The sequence below is a fragment of the Zalophus californianus genome, chromosome 15, assembly GCF_009762305.2.
Source record: "Zalophus californianus isolate mZalCal1 chromosome 15, mZalCal1.pri.v2, whole genome shotgun sequence".
In the NCBI taxonomy this organism is placed as follows: Eukaryota; Metazoa; Chordata; class Mammalia; order Carnivora; family Otariidae; genus Zalophus; species Zalophus californianus.
The window spans coordinates 59,519,588-59,540,433 of record NC_045609.1 but is presented as its reverse complement, the minus strand read 5'-3'; the positions used below and the strand labels follow the sequence as shown (position 1 = coordinate 59,540,433).

Here is a 20,846-nt window from a genome sequence, read left to right as displayed (position 1 = left end):
CTTGGGGGAGATGTGTAATTATCTGACGCTGATTTCATCTCTCCAGCAAGTTATTGGGCTGTAAGCAGAAGATTATTGATCTACTGCCCAAGGTGGAAATGGCCCTCAGTAACATCAAAGAAGCTGACAATACTGTCATGTTTATGCAGGGAAAGAGACAGAAAGAAATATGGCATCTCCTTAAAATTGCCTGTGTAAGTAACTTTTAATGAATTATTTTTTTTAACTTAAAGATTTTATTTATTTGACAGAGAGAGCACAAGCAGGGGGAGTGGCAGAGGGAGAGGGAGAAGCAGGTGCCCTGCCCCATGCAGGGCTTGATCCGAGGACTGGGTTTTTTTCCTCCAACTAAAGTGGAATGAGAAGGGCAGATAAATTCCGTTTTAGTCAAGAAAGGGGTCAAGGACAGGACAGTTTTGTACAGAAATACTTACATAAAGATGGGGATAGGTTCGTACAGAAATATTGTGGTTGTGTATATAAGCCGTGGTAGAAGTGTAAATTTTAGGAATGTTGTAGGAAATTGTATGAATCAATGGTGATGCTTGCCTATAATTTTTTTATTTACTTTTTTCCCCTTCAGACACAGAGTTCTGCCCGGTCCCTCGTAGTATCCAGTCTAGAAGGTGCAGTAACCCCTCAGGCATCAGCATGGCTTCCCCCAACTTCAACAGAACGTGAACATCCTCTGTCATGCGTGGTAACTCAAGATGGGTGGGTTCACTTTGCAACAATAGATAGTTGTTTTCAAGAGCAGTGGTAGGAATGAGGTAGAGTAGAGCGTAGTGGTTAAGACATAGTCTTCAGTGCCTTATCGACCAGGGTTGAATCCTGACTGTCCCTTTGTAATAACCTTGTGCAAATTAACTTGATTCTTTTAATGTTCACATTTCCTCACCTGTTAAGTGGGAACTGCTGTGAAAATTCAATTAGATGTTGTATGTGAAGTACCTGGGAAGTAAATATCAGCAAATGTTATTTATTTAGCTCAATCCAAGTTCTAAGTTCTTTCTCTGTTACTGGCTTATCAGTTCTTTTACCCAAGCTATTTCTTCCATAACCATTTATCTCAGAAATTATGCTCTTTTGCATTTATCATTTTGGGGTTCTTGATCATCACCCCTCTAAAGAATGATTGAGTTTAATCTACTCTATTTTATAACTTAGTATTTCTAAAATTAGACTTTTTTCAATGCTTTAAATCAGTTTTGCAAATAAGAACTCAAGTTTGAAGCCCTGTATTTTCTTTTATTAATTCCTACTCCTCTGCTAAAAGCTGAATGACTACCCATTTCTGTTATTTTTCTCAGCATAAGATGTGCCGTATCCAGAGCCAGTGGCTCTTTGCTAGCTTGTGTATTGTCGCTTTTTTCACAACTCATGGAGGCCTCTACAGCAGCACGAGCATTACCTGGAAACTCTGTCCATAATTAGTTTTGCAGAAGTGCAGCCATGTACATCACTGCTCAGGAGGTCATGCAGTTGCACATTCTGTACTCTACTTTTAAGAGAGAAAAAGCACATGGCAGGAAGGAAAGCTGATATCAGGTATTTTATTTTTTTTAAAGAAAGCAAGTTACAGGGTATATCTTGGGGTCATTAGAGATTTGGCCCAATGTAATACATCCACAGCTACAGCACAGGCTGTAATTTAATTGACTTAGGAAATATTCCATTAATCAGAGTTGAAGCAAATAAAACTTAATACATTACTAACCTTTTTGCTTTTATTAAAGGCATTTAGGTTTGTTAGGGGATGTTAATGGTTGCAAATGTCACCTCTATACAGGTAATTTCTAATTTGAGGTTGTGGTTGTTAGCAAAAGCATGTCATACAGGAATTTTAAATATGTTTTCCAGTAGGAATATGTTACAAAGTAAAATTGATTTCAATTATAATGTACACATAGTACTTAATCGCCAAGGATTGGAATCTGTTGGCCTCAATTTTTCCATCTTTTGAATACGAGCTAAATTAGAATTTAGTTCTAAGCTTATAGTGGCTACCATCCATGGCCTAGAACTGATTTTAGTAAGGTAGAGACAGAGGGTTGGTAAAAGGTAAAGGATAGAGGCCATATGGCAGAGGGAAATGGGGAAGGTAGAAACCAGAATCAGGATTTCCTTCAAATATAAACTTCCAGGGATACTTGTTGGTTCTGGGGAGCTCCCCTGTGATGCTATTTTCTTCTTCTGTCCTCAGGAATCAGCTTGCTTGTTTTCTTTTTCACTGCTGTCACCTGTAGTTTCCAACCAGAGTTTTCACCTTCCCTCATCTTTGCAGACCAGATTGTACTTTTTTATCTTCACCCCTACATTTGTGTCTTTGAAATAAGCATACTGATGTTTCTACTACTTATAAGGAAAGGGAAATAGTCCAGAAACAAAAAGAGATTTTTCATGTATCTGTACTGTAATTATCTCCCCCACCTCCCAGCAAGCATTTTCGGTGTGGGAAGTGTTGTATGGGAGTGCCGCTTTTGTTTCAGAGGAAAATGAGATTGGACTTTTAGTGGACTTCTTCTCATTTGAGCTGGGCAGAGGCAACAGCTTGGATTAACAAGTAGGACTCTGCCTCTGGGTGGGAGGGAGGAGGAAACTGAAGACTATAGGAATCAGCTGCACTGGGGCACTGGCTTGCAGGGCTGCGGGAAGGGCAGTGATCATCCTGACGCTGAAGACCAGAAGGTAGAGGAAATACATATGCCCCTTTGCTGCATTTGAAAAGGCTTTGTTTTTTCATCATACAGGGAGACTATAGCACAAATGATAGAAGAAAATTTGAACTGTCTTGGCCATTTAAGCACTATTATTCATGAAGCAAATGAGGAACAGGGCAGTAGTATGATGGTAAGTTTTATATGGATACGGGTGTTTTAGGTTTGTTGGGTGCAAAGGGTTTTAACTTTCCATGCTAGCCTCATCTGGCATTTGGGATGCATATGGGGAAGAGAAGAACCCAGAAGAAAGACAAAGAACATTTGCGTTATATCCTCGACCTCAAATCCCTGTCTTCTCTTACTCACGGATATTACTCATGGATATACTAGGATTATGTCATCAGTAATCTTCAACAGTAGCATATTTGGTCGAATTGAAGGGTGAACTTTTTTTTGCAATGTGACCACTGAAATTGAATGGTTTGTATCTTTTGGTTCAGCAATCAGTTTTCTCCAGGAAGATGGGACAGGATTTGTACTATAATTCAAATGTAGTAACTGTAGTATGCAAAATGAATAATGTTAATACAGTTGTAATTAGAAGTATTAAGAAGATTTGGTTACTGCGAATTACTGATTTGTTAAAACTCAGAGAAACCACAATAAAATGTTTACTGAATTAACTTTACTACAGTTAGTCTCAAGGGCAACTGTTTGTATTTCCTTTCATTAATTATTTACTTCAAATATTTATGAAAACTCTGAAATACTTTTTTAATCGGCAGGAAAGAAGGTAAAACTAAACTCTCTAATTGTAACTTATACTTTTGATTTTTCAACTTTTGATTATAAAATGTTCAAACACACAGAAAACTTGCAAAAAGTAACACCCATAAACCTACTGCTTATAGTCAACATCTAATTGTAACTTTTTCATGCCTGGTTTTAGAATCTTGATTGGAGATGGTTAACAGAATGACTTGCTACTTATTCACTGTCCCCAAACCTATGGAAGTTGTTGGTGCACGTGTTGGAAATTTGTTTTTCTTCCATGAAACCATTCTTCAGATACCAGCAAATGGAAGAAATGGCTATGATCAGAAAATATGCATGATTTTAAAAGCACAGTATTTTGACTTTAGGAAATTTTAACATCTGAACAGACAGAATTTTATGTCAGTGGACTTGTTTAAATGATAGCTACTTAAGCACATCATGGCAATCCATTTGTCTTCAAACGTGATACAACACTTAACTGACTAAAAACATCTTTTACTATTTAACTTGGGCATGAGGCCAAAAGTTAGTATCTGTAATTGGAAAACAAAACTTCAACTAATATATGTGTTGTAAGTTAAAGTTGTTTGCCTGTTTCTGTGGAAGAGACTGCTTTAAGTAAAACTATACTTCATGAAGAATAAACTCTACCTCCTTGTGTTGCATTCAGAAATGCTCTTCCTGGCAACATAAGGAGTTTAATCCCACTGCACATTTGACAGTATCCTTTTCCTACAGAAGGAATTGTGCCTCTGTACCTTTAATACGAGTTGATTCTCACAAATCTTGTTAAATGTGCTATGTGTATATGTATTTAAGATGTACATTTAATAATATCAAGAAGATGCCTGTTAATTTATAATGTGTTTGGAAACTTGTTTTTTCACTTATAAAAAGTGGATCATTTGTTTAATGAATTTTTCATGTCTTGTCCAACAAATTTATAAAGATCTGCACTCCCTTATCTGTAATTCCAAAAATCTAAAAAGCTCTGCAAGCAAGGTCTTTCAAAAGCTTGGTAACAAATCTAATCTGAACTGACATTGAAATCTACTTATCCCATTTAGTGTGAATATTCATTTACTTTGCTGTGGAAATATTAACATATTTGATTATTGGGGGGGGGGCTGCCACAGACCCTGCTGGGTGTTTATGTAGTATGGTATATGTCCTGAATTACCTTTCTAAAATCTGAAAATTTCATAATTCTGAAACATCTTGCCCTAAGGGTTTCAGATAAAGGATTGTGGATCTATCATCTGTTAAGTAATTTAGAAGGTATTATGTGTTTTTTAAAAAATGTGAAATGCTTTTATATTCTAGACAGTTTTCCACTTTGTGTATTAAATGATTTTTAAATTACTTTTAGAATCTCTATTCATTATAATCAGATTATGATAGAATGTATGAATATGGTTTAGGAAGAGGTTCCATGAAGTGGAACTGGAGCACAGAATAACATAATGGACCTTCAGTGTACTTTCCTTAGGAATTAAACAGGACTTAACAGTAAAAACAGCATTGGGTAGCTTCTCTTAATATAGTCTTTTTCTCCTGAGATGTCCTGTCACCACTTTCCATGTCTAAAAACCATGCTCATATCTTGCTCTATAAACTGAGGTCTTAGTCACCCCATCCCCATTTTGCTAGTAGTGTCATTTTCCATCATGGAAATCTAGTTTGAAATCTTGGGGCTGTACCCTCCTAACTTTTTAGTTGTCTGGTACTACTGTTTCTCTAAATATGGAAATTCTGACTGTCAGCTATTTTAATAGGCAGTTGTCCCTTGCTTCTCTAGTTCTAGAAGGTTTTAATCAATAAAACACATATTGGGTACCTGTTGCTTGGAAGACAGTGAGCTAGATGGCAAGATCAGAAACAGTTAACAAAGGCAGTACAAGAAGAATGCTTATCTGGGAGTCTGAACATTGCAAACCATCCAAACACTGAAATGGTTGTTGAAAGGATTTGTTTAAATGACTGCATATTTTCTAAATATCACTGTAATAACTGATAAAAGATCTGTTATAGGGTGTGGCCATTTTATGGTATGGCTGGGGTGATATGGGCAGGTACTGTGAGTCAGAACAGGTTATAGTGAGAGATCACCTAAGACTTGTTTCTATACTCTATTTTTTATTGGGTCACACCTTTTCAGAGTTGAATGGCAATTGTGGATTGTATACATTTCATTCTTTACTTCCAGCAGTATTATGAAAAACGAAGAGAATCCATCCAGAAAATGGGCTGGAACAAGTTGTTTTTCCTTCTTTTTGCTTTCTGGAAGTAAAATAGCTAAGTTTTGCTAATATCATTTATCTGGAACAGACAAGGTCCCAGATATTTGTAGGTAATAAAAGTCCTATGAACAATACAGGTAAGTGCATTTATTGAAGGGGCGGGGCAGAGTGGCCTGGGAGGGCTTGCTTTAATGAAGGCTTGAAGTCCTGTTTAGGACTTCTCATTTCCAGTTACTACCTTTTTGGCTTCTCTGCCTCCAATCTGTTTCCACTCTAAGCCATTTTGCAGACTCACTGGCCCTAAAGTACTGTTTTCCCATAATTCCCTGCTCAAGGTTACAGAGCCCTGCCATGCTAATCTCCTTTGTCCAGTTGTGGTCCCACTAGCCTTTCAAGGTTTACAGGATTACTGCCCAACCTACTTTAAATACACTGCCTTTATTTCCCTTGTATTCAAACATCTCATTCCCATCTCTACTCTTAACTTTGTCCTTTTTGGTTTTGGTAATGTCGGCACAAAATCCATAACTTAACAGAAGACTCCGGTGAAAAAAACTCTTTCTGTTTTCCAGTCATCCACCTCCGTCTCCCTGCGGAAAAAATGCATGCAAGCCTTTCAGAGTCTGGGCCTGGTGTAGCCTCTAACATCCTTTCCAACACATGGGCTTCAAGGAAGTTGCAGTGCTCTTTGAGCCTACCTGGAGCCCCCCACCCCACCCCAACACACACACGCACACCACTCTTACGTGCTTAGCTCTTTCTGTTCCTATTTGGGATGACCTTTATGAAGCCCTCACTGGATCGATATTCTGGCACACTAATCGGTGCTCAGAAAAATACCTGATGACTGAAAGACGTGGTCAAATTGAGTATCTTTCTCTTCTGAACTTCCACAACACTTTTCTTGCAACAGGTCTATTGCTCCTGAATTCGCACAGGATCCGTGCCTGAAGCACGTGCTTGTCATACGGTATAAATAGCTACCACACCGAGTGCAGGAGTGGGTTTCTGCACAAGAACAAACTGACCAGTCCCTCGTCCCAGGCGCCACCTCCTTTCCTCTACATCCCTGCTTACTCCAGTCGGCCGACTTCCCTTCTCTTCCAGAGCAGGAAACCAGTATTACGCAGACAAGTGCTCACGTACCTCCGAAGGCGGGAGGCCAGGAGAATTTTGTCCTGCCTGCTCCCCGTCTCTCCGGTGGCGCGGTGAGAGCTGCGTCGGCGTGCGTGGCTGCGCAGCCGCAGACCCGGCCGAGTGGGCGGGGCCGGCTCTTGGCGGCTGTTGGCGGCGGTCGGCGCGGCCGGGGAGGCGGCTGCACGTGCAGGCGGGGGCGATGCGTCACTGATCCGTGAGGCCCGGCCTTAGGGTCGGCCTCCCTCTGGAGTCTACGGCTGCCACCTTCTCAGTTAGTGCCTTCCGCCGGGTTTGGGTGGGTGCGAGGGTGGGGAGCGGCCGTTGAGAGAGGGGGGTGTCGGGACGCTCGCCGAGGAGGGGCGGCCCACGGCCCGGTTCGGGCTGAGGGGTTGGCTAGGGGAAGTGGGCTGTGTGAGGAGGGAAGAATGCGAGACAAGGGGCACAGGGCTCCCCGGCTCGGCCTGCGGAAGGACGCCAGCTCTCCCGAGGGAGGGTGGAAACTGGAGGGGGTGGGCCTGTCACTCACGGGGCTGGGGATTCTTTCCTCCCTCATCTAGGAGGAAAAGGATGAATATGACTCAAGCCCGGGTTCTGGTGGCCGCAGTGGTGAGTCTGGTGGTTGTCCTTCTCTACGCCTCCATTCACAAGATCGAGGAAGGACACCTGGCTGTGTACTACAGGTGAGCGGCATGTGCAGTCAGCTCAGGTCTGAAGTAGGTAGAAAGGGGACTCCCCTCAGAGTGAGTCTGTGAAGTTGTACCCTCTTGCAGCATCGGGGAACTCTTCCAGTCTTCGGAAGTGATTTTCGTCCCAGCCCTGGGGGAGTATGGAGGCAGAGCACCCTCTAGGTATTTGTTCTAGTGCCCTGTGCATTTTGTGCAGACGTTAAGACTTTCTCCAGAGAAGTCTTCCTAGCAGACCGCAAACTCAATTACTTGTGGGAAAAACGAAGGAAGAAAGAAAGGCAATCCACTGTGAAAGAAACTCCACTGTGACTGAAGAGGTGGATAAATCACATCGCTGTACAGGCTTTTAGTTTGTAGTTAGAGATGCCATTTAGAAACTCTGGTGCTGTTTGTGGTTGTTCCTTAGATTTTTTTCCCTCTCATAGTGGAAATAGTGACCGGTTCTGGCTTAGGAAGCCATGATGACCATGAGAATTGTTATATCTCTGGGCCTTGAGGGACAAATATAGCATTGATGGGCCACCATTCTCCCACCTTACCCTTTCTTTTCAAGTTAAGGAAAGGAATAACGGATGTGTTGCTCTCTGGGTGAGGCGGAATAGTTTTTCCTTCAGCATAGTTCCAACCAGTTCCTTTTGTGTAGACAGGACATTTTGGAGAAATTGCAATTATAATGTATTTGAAAGAGCTTCAACTTTCTGCTTGTTTTTGTTATCCCCCAAAACTGATATTTCTACTTTAACATCCATCCTGAATCTAGTTTCAAATACAATTTTAGTGGTAGGTCTTAGCAGATGGAAATCTAGCATAACAAATGACAGATTAGTCCATATTTCCACCTAGTTCAGCATTGTCTTCCTGACAGTAAAACTGAGGAAGGAACATTTCAAGGTATTGCTCTCAAAGAATTAGGAATGGACCTCAGTTCAACTTTTCTTAGTTATTTGTTATTAATTCTTTGAAACCTATTTATGTTTTCAAGATAAGAAACTAAGTTCTATAAATTTATTATTCACTATGTAAAATAGGACTTCTTTTTTATACTTGCCCCCCAAATGCCTCCTTTGTGGAATTTTTAAGATGTACTTTCATATTTCTCACATTCCAGAATTTGGTGAACAAGTCCACAGTTATATACTATCTTATTTATAGCTTATCCCCTACCCTTCATCTTTCCATGCTAAGTTTTTGTTATTTTTAATAGAGACTTTAGTCCTCCAGTATTTTAATGTAGGTGGATAGAGTAAGAGTCACGAGCCTCAGAAATTTTCTCATTCTTTGAAACTTTGTGTTATCTTCTTTTTTCAACCTGATGATTAAATGTATTATGTTTTGAATTTGGTTCGTGTTCTGTACGATTAAAGTACAACAGCTGAGGGCCATTAGAATTTTTTTCACAATTATTTCTCAGAAGCTTAAAGACCAAGGAGAATCCTTTGTACCTGAGAGCAGTGCTGGAGACCTAGAGGTATCATTGTTGGAGCTTATGAAACAAGGTGTAACATTGGCAGTTTAATTTGATCTTTTCCAACTTTGGCAGATATTTTAGGGACCGGTAGTTCATAATGAATGGCTCTTATTAGTGAGGTTTTAGTAGGTCAGTAGCATGAGTAAGAGTGAATATTTATTATAGCATTTTAGTTTTGAAAAGAGGATTTCTCTTTTTATAATCTTGTCAAATTGAAACATCTTTTTGCAGGGGAGGAGCTTTACTAACTAGCCCCAGTGGACCAGGCTATCATATCATGTTGCCTTTCATTACTACGTTCAGATCTGTGCAGGTGAGTGATTCCTAGGGAAGCTCCCACACTGGATAGACAGGTGTGACAGGAACAGTTACCACATTTGTGGGTGGAGTTGGATTTCTTTATTGCTTAAGCAAATGGTGGTATTTACTTAAATACAGGAGTTACAAAGTTCAGAGTACAATTGTCACAGTACACGATTTTGAACCACCTCACTCTCTTAAAGTATGTTAGAAGTATGAGCCAGGCAACTTGGAAGGACTGAGGACTTCCCCCATCTGTATAGTGCCATACAGCAGGTTTTTTGTTCCTGCTGTCAAAATAAAAGCAGGACTTTGAAACACAACTAGAAATACAAACCATTGATTATTTCATTTAGAGTGGTGTTTGATTTCCATAGAGGCCAGGTCCTGGACTGTTAACATGTAGGATCTAAATTTTTATACACAACTTTTCTGCCTAACATTTTTGCCTGGGACATTAAGCACAATTGTATGTGGAACCTTAGTGAATGTTCTATTTTGGCAGCATCCCAGAATACTTGAAATAAGCATCTGTTCATTGAAAACAGTATCTTGGCCATGGGAGACACTTAGTAAATATCTTTTGATACAACAAGATGAAAACACAGGATTAGATCATGACTGCTTTTGTAAGCTCAGTGTGATCATAAATCTTTGGATTCAGAAGTTTGTGTACTGTCTGCTGCTGATTTATCCAGGACTCAGGAAAATTCAGTGTATTTAATCTTGTAATTTAAGTCTAGGCTCCGTGCTAGTGAGAGTTTCATCATGAATATTTAAATCCTCCAGATTTCCAATTCCCTTTTAGATGGCTTTGGGCAAGAATTGTGTCTGTCGAAATGAAATGTAGTGTTCTTTCCCTAGTCAGACTGATTTCCATATTGTTTTCCCATGTTTATTTTTTCACTCTTGCCTTGGTTCATATTGTCACCTCTTTCATTATCTCTCCTTTCATTACTGCTCTCCTATCTCAATCTTGCCAGTCTTTTAACGTCTCATTGCAAATCCCTCTTCTTCTAATCTATAGCACCTAAAGTCTGTATGGTAAATTTTGGCTCTTGTCATGTTTCCTTTAATACTGTTGTTTGTATTCTCTAAGTTTCTTTGTGTATTTTCTTTCCGGAAAGTTTCCCAACTTCCCGAATCGGGTTGTAACACATTTATATTTCTGACCTTTCTGCTTGTGGTGAAAGTTGTTAAATTGAGCTGATTTCTTAGGAAGCAATATGGTGTAGTGAACATGAGGCCAGAAACCTGGAGACTTAGGTTCTGGCTCTGGCTTTGCCACTAATTGATTACATGACTTTGCAGAACATTTAACCATTGTAGACTTCAGTTATTCCTCATGAAAGAAGGGGTTTTAATTACATGACCTCACTAACAGCCCAAACAGTTAGTAATGATGTTATCAGTGGCATCCTCAGACCCTTAGAGATAAGGAGCTTTTTAAAAACCTGTTCAAAGCCAGGCAGATCTGTTTCTGCTTTCTTGGAGCTTATTATTTTGAGGCATACTGATGCAGAGATATATAAAAGAGTTACAGTCAATAAACATTAAAACAGATTTAGAAGTTAACATATACTGTGTATGTATATACGCATAAATAGTAATAAATTGTCATACTTACAAGACATGAAATTAGTAAAAAGATTTTAGTATAAACTAGTATACCTCACATATACAAAATACTAAAGGCTAGAGCCAGTGCGGCTAAATAGGAATGTTCTTTCTTTATACATGACACAATAACATTCTAGGAAAGAAATACAATAATAAAACTCTTTTAAGAAATTGTTCTTGTAAGAATGCGACATAAATTTATTTTTAGGAATCTTTGGAACGCATGAGAACACAACCTATATAAACAAATGGTTTAACAAACTTGGCAGCTGAAAGGAATATACAAGTAGCATCTTGGAAAATGTGAGATCCTGCATATGATATTAAAAAAACCCAAAACCTATGCTTAGAGAAATATGAAAACCTTCACCCTTTAAAGCATGTATAATATAACCAAAGACTTACTTTTAAAATAAATGTTTATACTGAGAAGATAATTTTGGGTTTGATAGAAAAGAAGTATAAAAGTACTTGAAGATAGGATATTAAGTAGAGGATTTAACATTTGAACTCTTCCCTAGTTCTTGGCTAGGTGACATCCTCTAGGTTAAATAGGAATGTATATTAAAAGCTGATAATGGGATATGGAAATTGAATTTGGTTAATATTTTGAAGGAAATAAATTGAACTCATCTCTTCATCAACTCCCCTCACTCTGCCTAGAACCTGTTATTAATGTTTACCATCCCTCTGATCTCTCAACCCTAGAGTTATCTTTTCTTTTCCCTCATGGAATATGTAGCTACTTAACTACATCCTTCCTGTTATGTCTCCTGAACTGACAGCCTTCAATTTCCATGGCCTTTACTAAATTAATTTAAATAAATCAATACTTTAGTTTCCCAGCTGGTTTTCTTGCCTCCAGATAAGATGGATAATGAGAACCATATCACATGGAAGTACAGGAATTAAAGGGAAAAAAAACATTTTGAAAGGTCCATTTTGTGGCTGAATGTAAGATGGACTATGGAGAGCCCAAGCCCCCCAGCGAACATCCTGGGCCCTCTGTCTAATATCACATTCACGTAGCAGAATTTGCCCTCCTCTATATTGCCTGTTTTGCTCCAGGCAAGCGAGCTCACTTCCTATCATCTATACACGCTATTTGTCCTCAACTTTGTATATTTAATAGGATAGCTCCTTTTTTTTTGAGTTTATAAAGCTTTATTAAACATTTCAAACAGCTGTGCAACAAACACACCAGAAATAAAAGCTGCAGACTAGCAATCCAAATGTTCTACATGTGTGGCCTCATGGTCCCGTTTCCTAGATGGACTGCCTCTAGTTCTGTCCTCTGCCTAGCCTGCCTCCCTTCCTCAGGCAAGAGAAAGAAGGATGGTTTAGACTGGAAGGACAACCATGTTGGCACTCAGGCAAGAGAAAGATGGATGATTTAGACTGGAAGGTCCCCAGTGGGCAGGGGCCAGGAGAAAGTCTCATTTGCCAACACTTGTTGCCAAGGCACAGAGAAAGCAAAAAGCAGGGCACCTGGGTGGCTCAGTCGGTTAAGCATCTGCCTTTGGCTCAGGTCATGATCTCAGGGTCCTGGGATTGAGCCCCACGTCAGGCTCCCTGGAGAAGTGTGCTTGTCTCTCTCTCCCTGCCCCCACTCATGTTCTCTCTCTGTCTCTCTCTCTCAAATAAATATTAAAAAAAGAAAAAAGCAGGTGACAGTCACAAAGTCTTCCTATGTACAGTCTATATATGTAGGCCTGAAGGATCTCCTGGCATGAGGAGCTATTGAACCTAAGATGTGTCCCTACCTCATCTTTCTCATTTTCCCCCTCTAGACCTGGCTTATAAATACTTCACCGCAGAGAGCTTTCCAAACTATTATTTTACTCTTTATCACTTAACCTAACAATATACTCTGTTATTTTATACTTATTATAGATTGTTTTATGAGGATTTTATTTCCTGTGTTGGGTTGTGAGCTTTTTAGAAACAAGGACCATATTTCCTTTTTTGCTTATATTCCATAAAGTAATATTTTGCTGTATCCTTAAATAAGGTTCAGTGTGTCCAGAATATGCAGTGGAATTAAAGTTCAAGAGCACAAGTCCTAATGGTAGTATCCTTACGGGTAAGCCATGTAGTTTCCAATCCCAGGCCAGTTCTATGCAAATTAGGAACTCTGAAAGACTGAACATTGAAACTTTCAGATTGAACATTGAAACTTTCCAAGTGTACTTTTTTTTGTCTTTGCCCCAGCTCCCACCCCCAATTAACCTCTCCACTCTAGGTTGTGCAAGTGCATCTTCATTGGGACATTAGTTATAAAATATTTTGTCTTGTTTTTCACGTCTACTAGGATACAAAAAGAAATTTCTCTGATAGCTAATCTTTGGGGACTGAAACGGTAATGGAGCTCTTCTGTACTTACCTCTTAGCAGTTCTCTGGAGGTTTTCCTCTGGGACCAGTAGTTTTTTGACAATATGTGTCCTGAGTATTCATGAAATATTTTTTTACCCCCAGACAACACTACAAACCGATGAAGTTAAAAATGTGCCTTGTGGAACAAGGTAAGCTTTCCCCTTGCTTACCAGCCTGCCTTTAGGTCAGATGGAGTTTCTGTTCATAAACTCTGGTTACTTACACATCTTTCAGATAGACATGATAGTAATCCAGGGAGATTTCTCTTCTGAGCATTATTTGAGTAAAGCCCTGTCTCCAAGCTTTCCATCTTAGAAGCCACTTGAGTATTGAAAAAAGTAGTTTCGGAGCTGGCAGACCTAACTTCGTATATCAGCACTGCCACATCTGCTCTACTGACTTTTCTTTTTTAATAGACTTTAGTTTTTAGAGCACTTACAGGTTCATAGCTAAGCAAAAGGACAGAGTTCCCATATACTCTTTGTCCCCATGCATGTATTTATTGACTTTGTTAAGCTTACTTTCCTTGTTTGTAAAAATCAGGTAATAAGACCTATCTTGCAGAGTTATTGTGAGGATTAGGATTAGTGTATGTAAAGTGTCTAACCCACCACTTGACTCAGACTTAGGTACTCAATAACAAACAGTTTGGATGAAATCATTCTCACCTTCTTGTCATCTGTAGTACTAAATGCCATCTAACAAAGATTTTTTTTTAAAGATTTTATTTATTTACTTATTTTAGAGTGAGCAGGGGGAGAGGGAGAGAGAATCTCATGCAGACTCCATGTTGAGCACAGACTCCAATGTGGGGCTCCATCTCATACCCCTGAGATTATGACCTGAGACGAAACCCAAGAGTCGGACGCTTAACCTGCTGAGCCACCCAGGCATCCCCTCAATGCCATCTAATTAGAGTTTCTGGTTCATTAGGTCTGTAATTAGGCTCGAGAATTTGCATTTCTAGGGCGCCTGGGTGGTTCAGTTAAGTGTCTTCCTTTGGCTCAGGTCATGATCTCAGGGTCCTGGGATCAAGTCATACATCAGCCTCTGTGCTCAGCAGGGAGTCTGCTTCTCCTTCTCACTCTCCCTTCCTCTCTCTCTTCCTCAAATAAATAAAATCTTTAAAAAAAAAAATTTGCATTTCTAGCAGAAGTTTCTAGGTGATGCTTCTGCTGCTGGTCAGAGGACCTTACTTTGAAAGTCTGCCGTATAGAGTTTTAGGGGAAGAACAGCAAGCAAAGCCCAAATTATTTCTAGAGTATAATCAGTATGTTGAATTGTATCAAAAGAAGAATGTGAAATTCAAGGTATTTTTTTAAATGCTCTTATTTTAAATGACTAAAACATCGATATTTACAAGCCTGTAAAATAGGCTTGGACATCTATGGAAGGACAGAATGCTTGTAAAGAGGGAGAATCTCCCTCTGTTTTAAGTTTACATATTTGATATTAAGTTCTTTCTAGGTCTTTCTGTGACTCTCTTCTATGGATTCCCCTTAGAGGGGACTCAGAATTTGCAACTCATGAGATTTGGGGTAAATTTCATCTTCACACTTCCCTTATTTTCTCAGATTTTTCTTTGAGCAGTTATTACCCTTTTTTATCAGGAAAAAAATGTCATTATAAGTAGTTAGGAAGACTTGGTTGTTTAGTTTCAAAATCTTTAACTTCACCTATCTTAAGTTGAGGTTCACATAAATGCCTTAGGGTCTGTGCTGATAGGCCAGGAGGTATAGGAAGCCATTAATTAACAAGACCTATCTTTCTGAAGTGTCAGTTTTACTTGAGGGTTTGGGGGGAAATTCTTTTTTTCATGTTAGAATAAATACAGATTAAAAAGTAGATTAAAACTCCTCATGAATTATTAAGATGTCAGGAAACCAAAAAAAATGTCAGCCCATGGCTGGCTTTCATACCTCTTGGGGAACGATTTTACTTGGTTCTTTGATGGAAAAGTTTGAGAAGGGCGGTGCTTTAGTTGTTGGCTTCAGTTAATAAGGGCAAAGTGCTAAGTAGCCCGAGGTTATAGGTTTAGTCTTCATGTGAGCTGTTTTGATTACAGCAGTTATAGGGGTGAGCCTTGGTTCTGAGAGGAGGTAGATTAAGTGTGTGTAGGGACATCTGAGTGATGAGGTTGGTGGTCATTTTAATCAATGAGTTGTGTGTCTTTAGATTTTCCTTCTAAATTTCTATCATGTGGGATATGTTTAACAATGTGGGAATCTGGGATTGTTAATTTTATTTGGCTCATACTTTTTCCATTTCTTTGTTTTTAGTGGTGGGGTCATGATCTATATTGACCGAATAGAAGTGGTTAATATGTTGGCCCCTTGTGCAGGTATGGTACCCATATATTTCTGTTTTGTTTTTGTTTTTAAGTAGGCTCCATGCCCAGTGTGGAGCCCCACACAGGGCTTGCTTGAACTCATGACCCTGAGATCAAGACCTGAGCTAAGATCAAGAGTTGGACGTTTAACCGACTGAGCCACCCAGGCACCCGTATTCTGTTGTTTTTATAGTTATAATTAGAATATTTAGGGAAACAAAAGCAAAAATGAACTCTTAGGACTTAAGATAAAAAGCTCTGGACTACATCAAAAACTGATGTAATGTATGGTGATTAGTGTAACAATAAAAAAAAAGCTTCTGGACAGCAAAGGAAACAAATCAACAGAACTAAAAGGCAGCCTATGGAATGGGAGAAGATACTTGCAAATGAAATATCTGATAAAGGGTTAGTATCCAAAATCTGTAAAAAACATTATAAGACTCAACAACCAAAAAACAAATCATCCATTTAAGAAATGGGCAGAAGATATGAATAGATATTTTTCCAAGAAGACATCCAGATGGCTAAAGACAGATGAAAATATACTTAACATCATTCATCATCAGGGAAATACAAATCAAAAGCATTGATGAGCTATCACCTCACACCTGTCAGAATGGCTAAAATTAACACAAGAAACAACAGGTGTTGGCAGGGATATGGAGAAAGGGAACCCTGTTGCACTACTGGTGGGAATGCAAACTGGAGCAGCCACTCTGAAGAACAGTTTGGAGTTTCTTCAGAAAGTTAAAAATAGAACTGCCTTACGATCCAGCAGTTGCACTACTAGGTATTTACTCAAAAGATAGGAAAATACAGATTCGAAGGGGTACATGCCCCCTGATGTTTATAGCAACATTATCAACGATAGCCAAACTATGGGGTCGCCTGGGTGCCTTGGTTAAGTGTCGCCTTCTGCTCAGATCATGATCCCAGAGTCCTGGGATGGAGTCCCGCATCAGGCTCCTTGCCCAGTGGGGAGTCTGCTTCTCCCCTTGCCTCCCATTCCCCCTGCTTGTGTGCTCTCTCTCTCTCTGGTATATAAATAAATAAAATCTTAAAAAAAAACAAAATATGGAGAGAGCCCAAGTGTCCATAGATGGATGAATAGATAAAGAAGAGGTAGTGTATATGTACACACACACACACACACACACACAGGAATATTACTCAGTCATCAAAAAGAATGAAATCTTGACATTTGCAACATGGATGGAGTTAGAGTGTATTATGCTAAGTGAAATAAGTCAGTCAGAGAAAGATAAGTACTATATGATCTCACTGAGATATGGAATTTAAGAAAGAAAACAGATGAGCATATGGGAAGGGAAAAAAGAAAAGGAGAGAGGAAAACAAGCTGTAAGAGACTCTTAAAAATAAAGAACAGAATGAGGGTTGATGGAAGGAGGTAGGTGGGGGATGGGCTAGATGGGGGTGGGTATTAAGGAGGGCACTTTTGATGAGCTATTATATGTAAATGATGTTATATGTAATGATGAATCACTGAATTGTACTCCAGAAACCAATATTTCATTGTATGTTCACTAACTAAAATTTAAATTAAAAAAAAAAAAGTTGGATGCTTAACTGACAGGGCCACCCAGGGGCCCTTATTCTGTTGTTTTTATCGTTATAATTAGAGTATTTATAACAGAAGAGATTCCTTAAGGAATATAAGAAGGGACTTTTAAAGTTTTATGACCTCATTCATTTCTGATACATATAAAAAAATGATCCCTGGAATCTTTTACATTTCTGGGGAATGGTGGCAGAAATAGGTCACAAGTCCTGAACACAGTTGACTTTCTGCAACTTTATGTGTTACTCTTCTCTCATCATAGTTTTTCTGAGAGCAAGACAATCATTGATTATTTCTGGAGTTTGTAGAAAGTAGCATTTTATCCAGTCAGGATGAGAGAGCTTTTCCTTTCATGTTAAAAATCTATAACTGATCGGTTCCTGGGCCAAACTGATTTATGATCATAGAAAACTCTTTTCTAGTTGAGATTTGCTATAACTTGCAAAGCAATCTGAAAAATCTCAGTGTGGGGAAAACATTTCCTTGGTAAAAGATGAAAACCCACAGAGATGGAGTGGTTTCCGTTCAAATCAAAAACTTAATTAGAAGTTCTGAAGAAAGATTTGCTTTTTTTTTAATGTTTGATTTTTTTCCCGACTTTTTTTTTTATTGTGGTAAAATACACGTAACTTAAAATTTACCATCTTAAGTATTTTTAAGCATACGGTTCAGCAGTATTAAATACATTCACAGGGGTGCCTAGCTGGCTCAGTTGGTAAAGCATGTGACTCTTGCTCTAGGGATTGTGAATTTGAGCCCCACATTGGGTGTAGAGGTTACTTAAAAATAAAATCTTAAAAAAGAAATTCACATTGTTGGCAGCCATTACCACCATCCATCTCCATAACTTTTTTTATCTAGCAAAAATGAAACTGTACCCATTAAACATTAACTCCCCATTTCCCTCTCTCCCCAGCCCCTAGCAACTACCATTCTGTTTTCTGTCTCTATGATTTTGTCTCACTCCTAAGTACCTTATATAAGTGGAATCATAGTATTTGTCTTTTTGTGACTGGCTTATTTCACTTAGTGTAATGTCCTCAAGGTTTATTAGAATTTCCTTTTTTTCTGAGGCTAATATTCCATTGTATAAATAGCCCACATTTTGGTTGGTCATTTATCCATTGATGGAAACTTGGGTTGCTTCCACATTTTAGCTATTATGAATAATGCTGCTATGAACATGGGTGTATGTGGGTCTATTTGGGACCCTGCTTTCATTTGAAAGAGCTGCCATTCTGTCCTTATTAAAATTGACATGCTTAATATGTACAGGATACTGTGTTTGGCAAAAACAATTTAAAAAGGTGAAATTAGACTCTTTTCCTTAAGGGTTTTTTTATTTTACTTCTGAAGATGTGATACCAACCTAAATATAGGAATGTAAGTTCATGCTAAATTTCATGGCATTGATACAGTCACAGAAAGCAAAAGGATTTCAGAGTAGAGAGCAAGCTGTATTACTGCCACATGAATTTGGATTATATTTTTCTGTGATTATTTTCTTTGTCTTTTTCTCATCTACTTTCCTGGTTATAAATCAGTGGAATGGATTATGATTGGGAAAATAGATGAAGGGAAGATGTTGCTAGTTCTGTAGCCACAGATAAGGAAACTGTTGGATCACCAATTCATTTGGAAATGACCAAGCAAGTGAGTTAGCAAGTATTTATTGATGGCCTGACCCTCATTTGTGATCTAGAATCCAGTTACATCTGAAATCTTCCATGGGAAAGCCAGTAGAACAAGTCCTTGGGTCTGAAGGAAGAAAACAACGTGTTTCAATAGGTAGAGCACAGATTCTGGTGTGGTCTAGTATGTACGCTTAGGAACATTTCTGAAATTCTGTTTCTGTTTCCTATTATGCAAAATTAGGAAATATTTTTGTGAATATTAAGTTGTAATGTATGTAAATTGCGTGATATAAAACCTGGCCCAGTAAAGGTTCACTTCTTTTCCTTCTGGTTTGGTGTCTTTTTACAGCCTTTATTTATTTACTTATTAAGATTTTATTTATTTATTTGTCAGGGATAAATATAACCAGGGGGAGCAGCAGGCAGAGGAGAAGCAGGCTCCCTGCTGAGCAGGGAGCCCAAGGCGGGGCTCCATTCCAGGAACCCGGGATCATGACCTGAGCCGAAGGCAGCCGCTTAACCAATTGAGCCAGCCAGGCATCCCTTTTTACAGCCTTTAAAAACTACCTTTTTGAAATGGTCTTTGGCAGCAGTTTCTTTGTTTTATTTCCAGTGTTCTTCAATTAATTCAGGCTTTCTTTACCTCCTTGCTAAATTTTTGCTTTGCAGTAATTGCCTTATACTTTCCCTGCCTCACAATTCATCTTCACACTGCTGCCACAGTACAAATGCCTTGCTTAAACATTTTGACAGTTCCTTATTATCTCCGCGATAATGTATACTCTCCTTAGTATAGAACTCAGAATTTGCCCATTAGAATTGCAAATGCAGTAATATTTGGAAAATTGAGCACAAGGAACACATCAAGGTTTGTGAGCTGTTTCATTTTTCCACTATTTTACTGTCACTTTTCCTCATGTATATTGTAACTTTTACATTGGCTGAATTAGAAGATACATGGGTAAAAATGGATTTTACCTTTCCTTCAGTGTTTGATATCGTGAGGAACTACACTGCAGATTATGACAAGACCTTAATCTTCAATAAAATCCACCATGAACTGAACCAGTTTTGTAGTGCCCACACACTTCAAGAAGTTTACATTGAATTGTTTGGTGAGTGTCTTATTTGTTGTAAATTAAATATGTGAATAACCAATTGGAAATCTTAGTCAACTCTGTGGACTCTCCAATATTAGTAAACATTATCCTATTTCAACATTTCTTCTGAATTTATAACAGAGCATTTATCTTTAACATGTTCTTTAAGTTTAAAATTTTTTATGATAAAATTAAATAAATAAAAGATATTTTAAGAATGATAATCTTGTGAAATCTATTATATGTAACTTAATAGAGATTGGAAGAAGGTTATTTGCAGGCTATATTCTGTTTTTACTATGATAACTTAGTGAAAATTAGCTTTGTTGTTATTTTAATAGATAATTTGGGGAAATTTAGAAATCTTTCTTAGAGTTTCCCAAGACCCACCTCCATGTTTGATGACTTGCTAGGAAGACTGACAGGACTCAGTATATGTTCTCAGAGCTAAGATACAAAAAGTAGAATCCGGAGGAAGTCAGGCACAAGCTTCTAAGAGTTTTCTCCCAGTGGAGGCACGTGCGATACACTTACTTCACTATTAAAGTGTGACAACACATATGAAATGTCTGCTAGAGAAGGAAGCTCATTAGAGACTTACTGCCCAGAATTTTTTTTTTTTTAGGTGGGGGGCAGAGGGGAGCAATAGAGAGAGAATCTTGAGCAGGCTCCACACCCAGTGCAGAGCCTGATGCGGGGCTTGATCTTAGAACCCTGAGATCATGAACTGAGCCAAAATCAAGAGTCAGAAACTTAACTGACTGAGCCACCCACAAGCCCCACTGCCCAGAATTTTTATTGGGGGCTAACATAAAGGCACCCTCTGCCTATAGCACATACCAAAATTCCACACTCCCAGAAGGAAGGCATGTGTTCAGCATAAACCACATTGTTTGTATAAACAGTTTAGGCAGAGTGAGTCATTCTTACCAGTTCTGG

The 20,846-nt window shown here is 38.8% G+C and overlaps 2 protein-coding genes and 1 long non-coding RNA gene across 7 annotated transcripts in view; 2 read left to right on the top strand and 1 right to left on the bottom strand.

Annotated features, from left to right (window-relative positions):
* The window catches only part of CHUK (component of inhibitor of nuclear factor kappa B kinase complex), a 44,357-nt gene extending 39,558 nt beyond the window's left edge, over positions 1–4,799 (top strand). For 2 of the 3 annotated variants that reach the window (XM_027596114.1, XM_027596113.1), the window contains exons 18-21: positions 47–194; positions 584–714; positions 2,751–2,850; positions 3,610–4,799. In XM_027596114.1, the coding sequence (XP_027451915.1) occupies positions 47–194; positions 584–714; positions 2,751–2,850; positions 3,610–3,639 (409 nt within the window). In that variant the 3' untranslated portion in view covers positions 3,640–4,799. The remainder of the gene's footprint in view (positions 1–46; positions 195–583; positions 715–2,750; positions 2,851–3,609) is intronic. The other variant, XM_027596115.1, reaches the window with a different exon arrangement.
* On the bottom strand, positions 4,516–6,873 carry LOC118356324. The gene is made up of 2 exons (XR_004819648.1): positions 6,755–6,873; positions 4,516–6,267 (listed from the first exon to the last, which is right to left on the bottom strand). It is a non-coding gene; the product is annotated as an uncharacterized LOC118356324 (long non-coding RNA).
* A 62-nt stretch (positions 6,874–6,935) lies between these two features.
* ERLIN1 (ER lipid raft associated 1) overlaps positions 6,936–20,846 on the top strand; it is a 38,475-nt gene continuing 24,564 nt past the window's right edge. For 2 of the 3 annotated variants that reach the window (XR_003520358.1, XM_027596413.2), the window contains exons 1-6: positions 6,936–7,085; positions 7,372–7,494; positions 9,200–9,281; positions 13,365–13,411; positions 15,542–15,603; positions 19,797–19,922. Coding sequence is in view for 1 of the 3 variants with exons in the window: in XM_027596413.2 (XP_027452214.1) it covers positions 7,382–7,494; positions 9,200–9,281; positions 13,365–13,411; positions 15,542–15,603; positions 19,797–19,922 (430 nt within the window). In the remaining 2 variants the exon portion in view is untranslated. Of the gene's footprint in view, positions 7,086–7,371; positions 7,495–9,199; positions 9,282–13,364; positions 13,412–15,541; positions 15,604–19,796; positions 19,923–20,846 lie in introns of those variants that run through there. The other variant, XM_027596414.2, reaches the window with a different exon arrangement.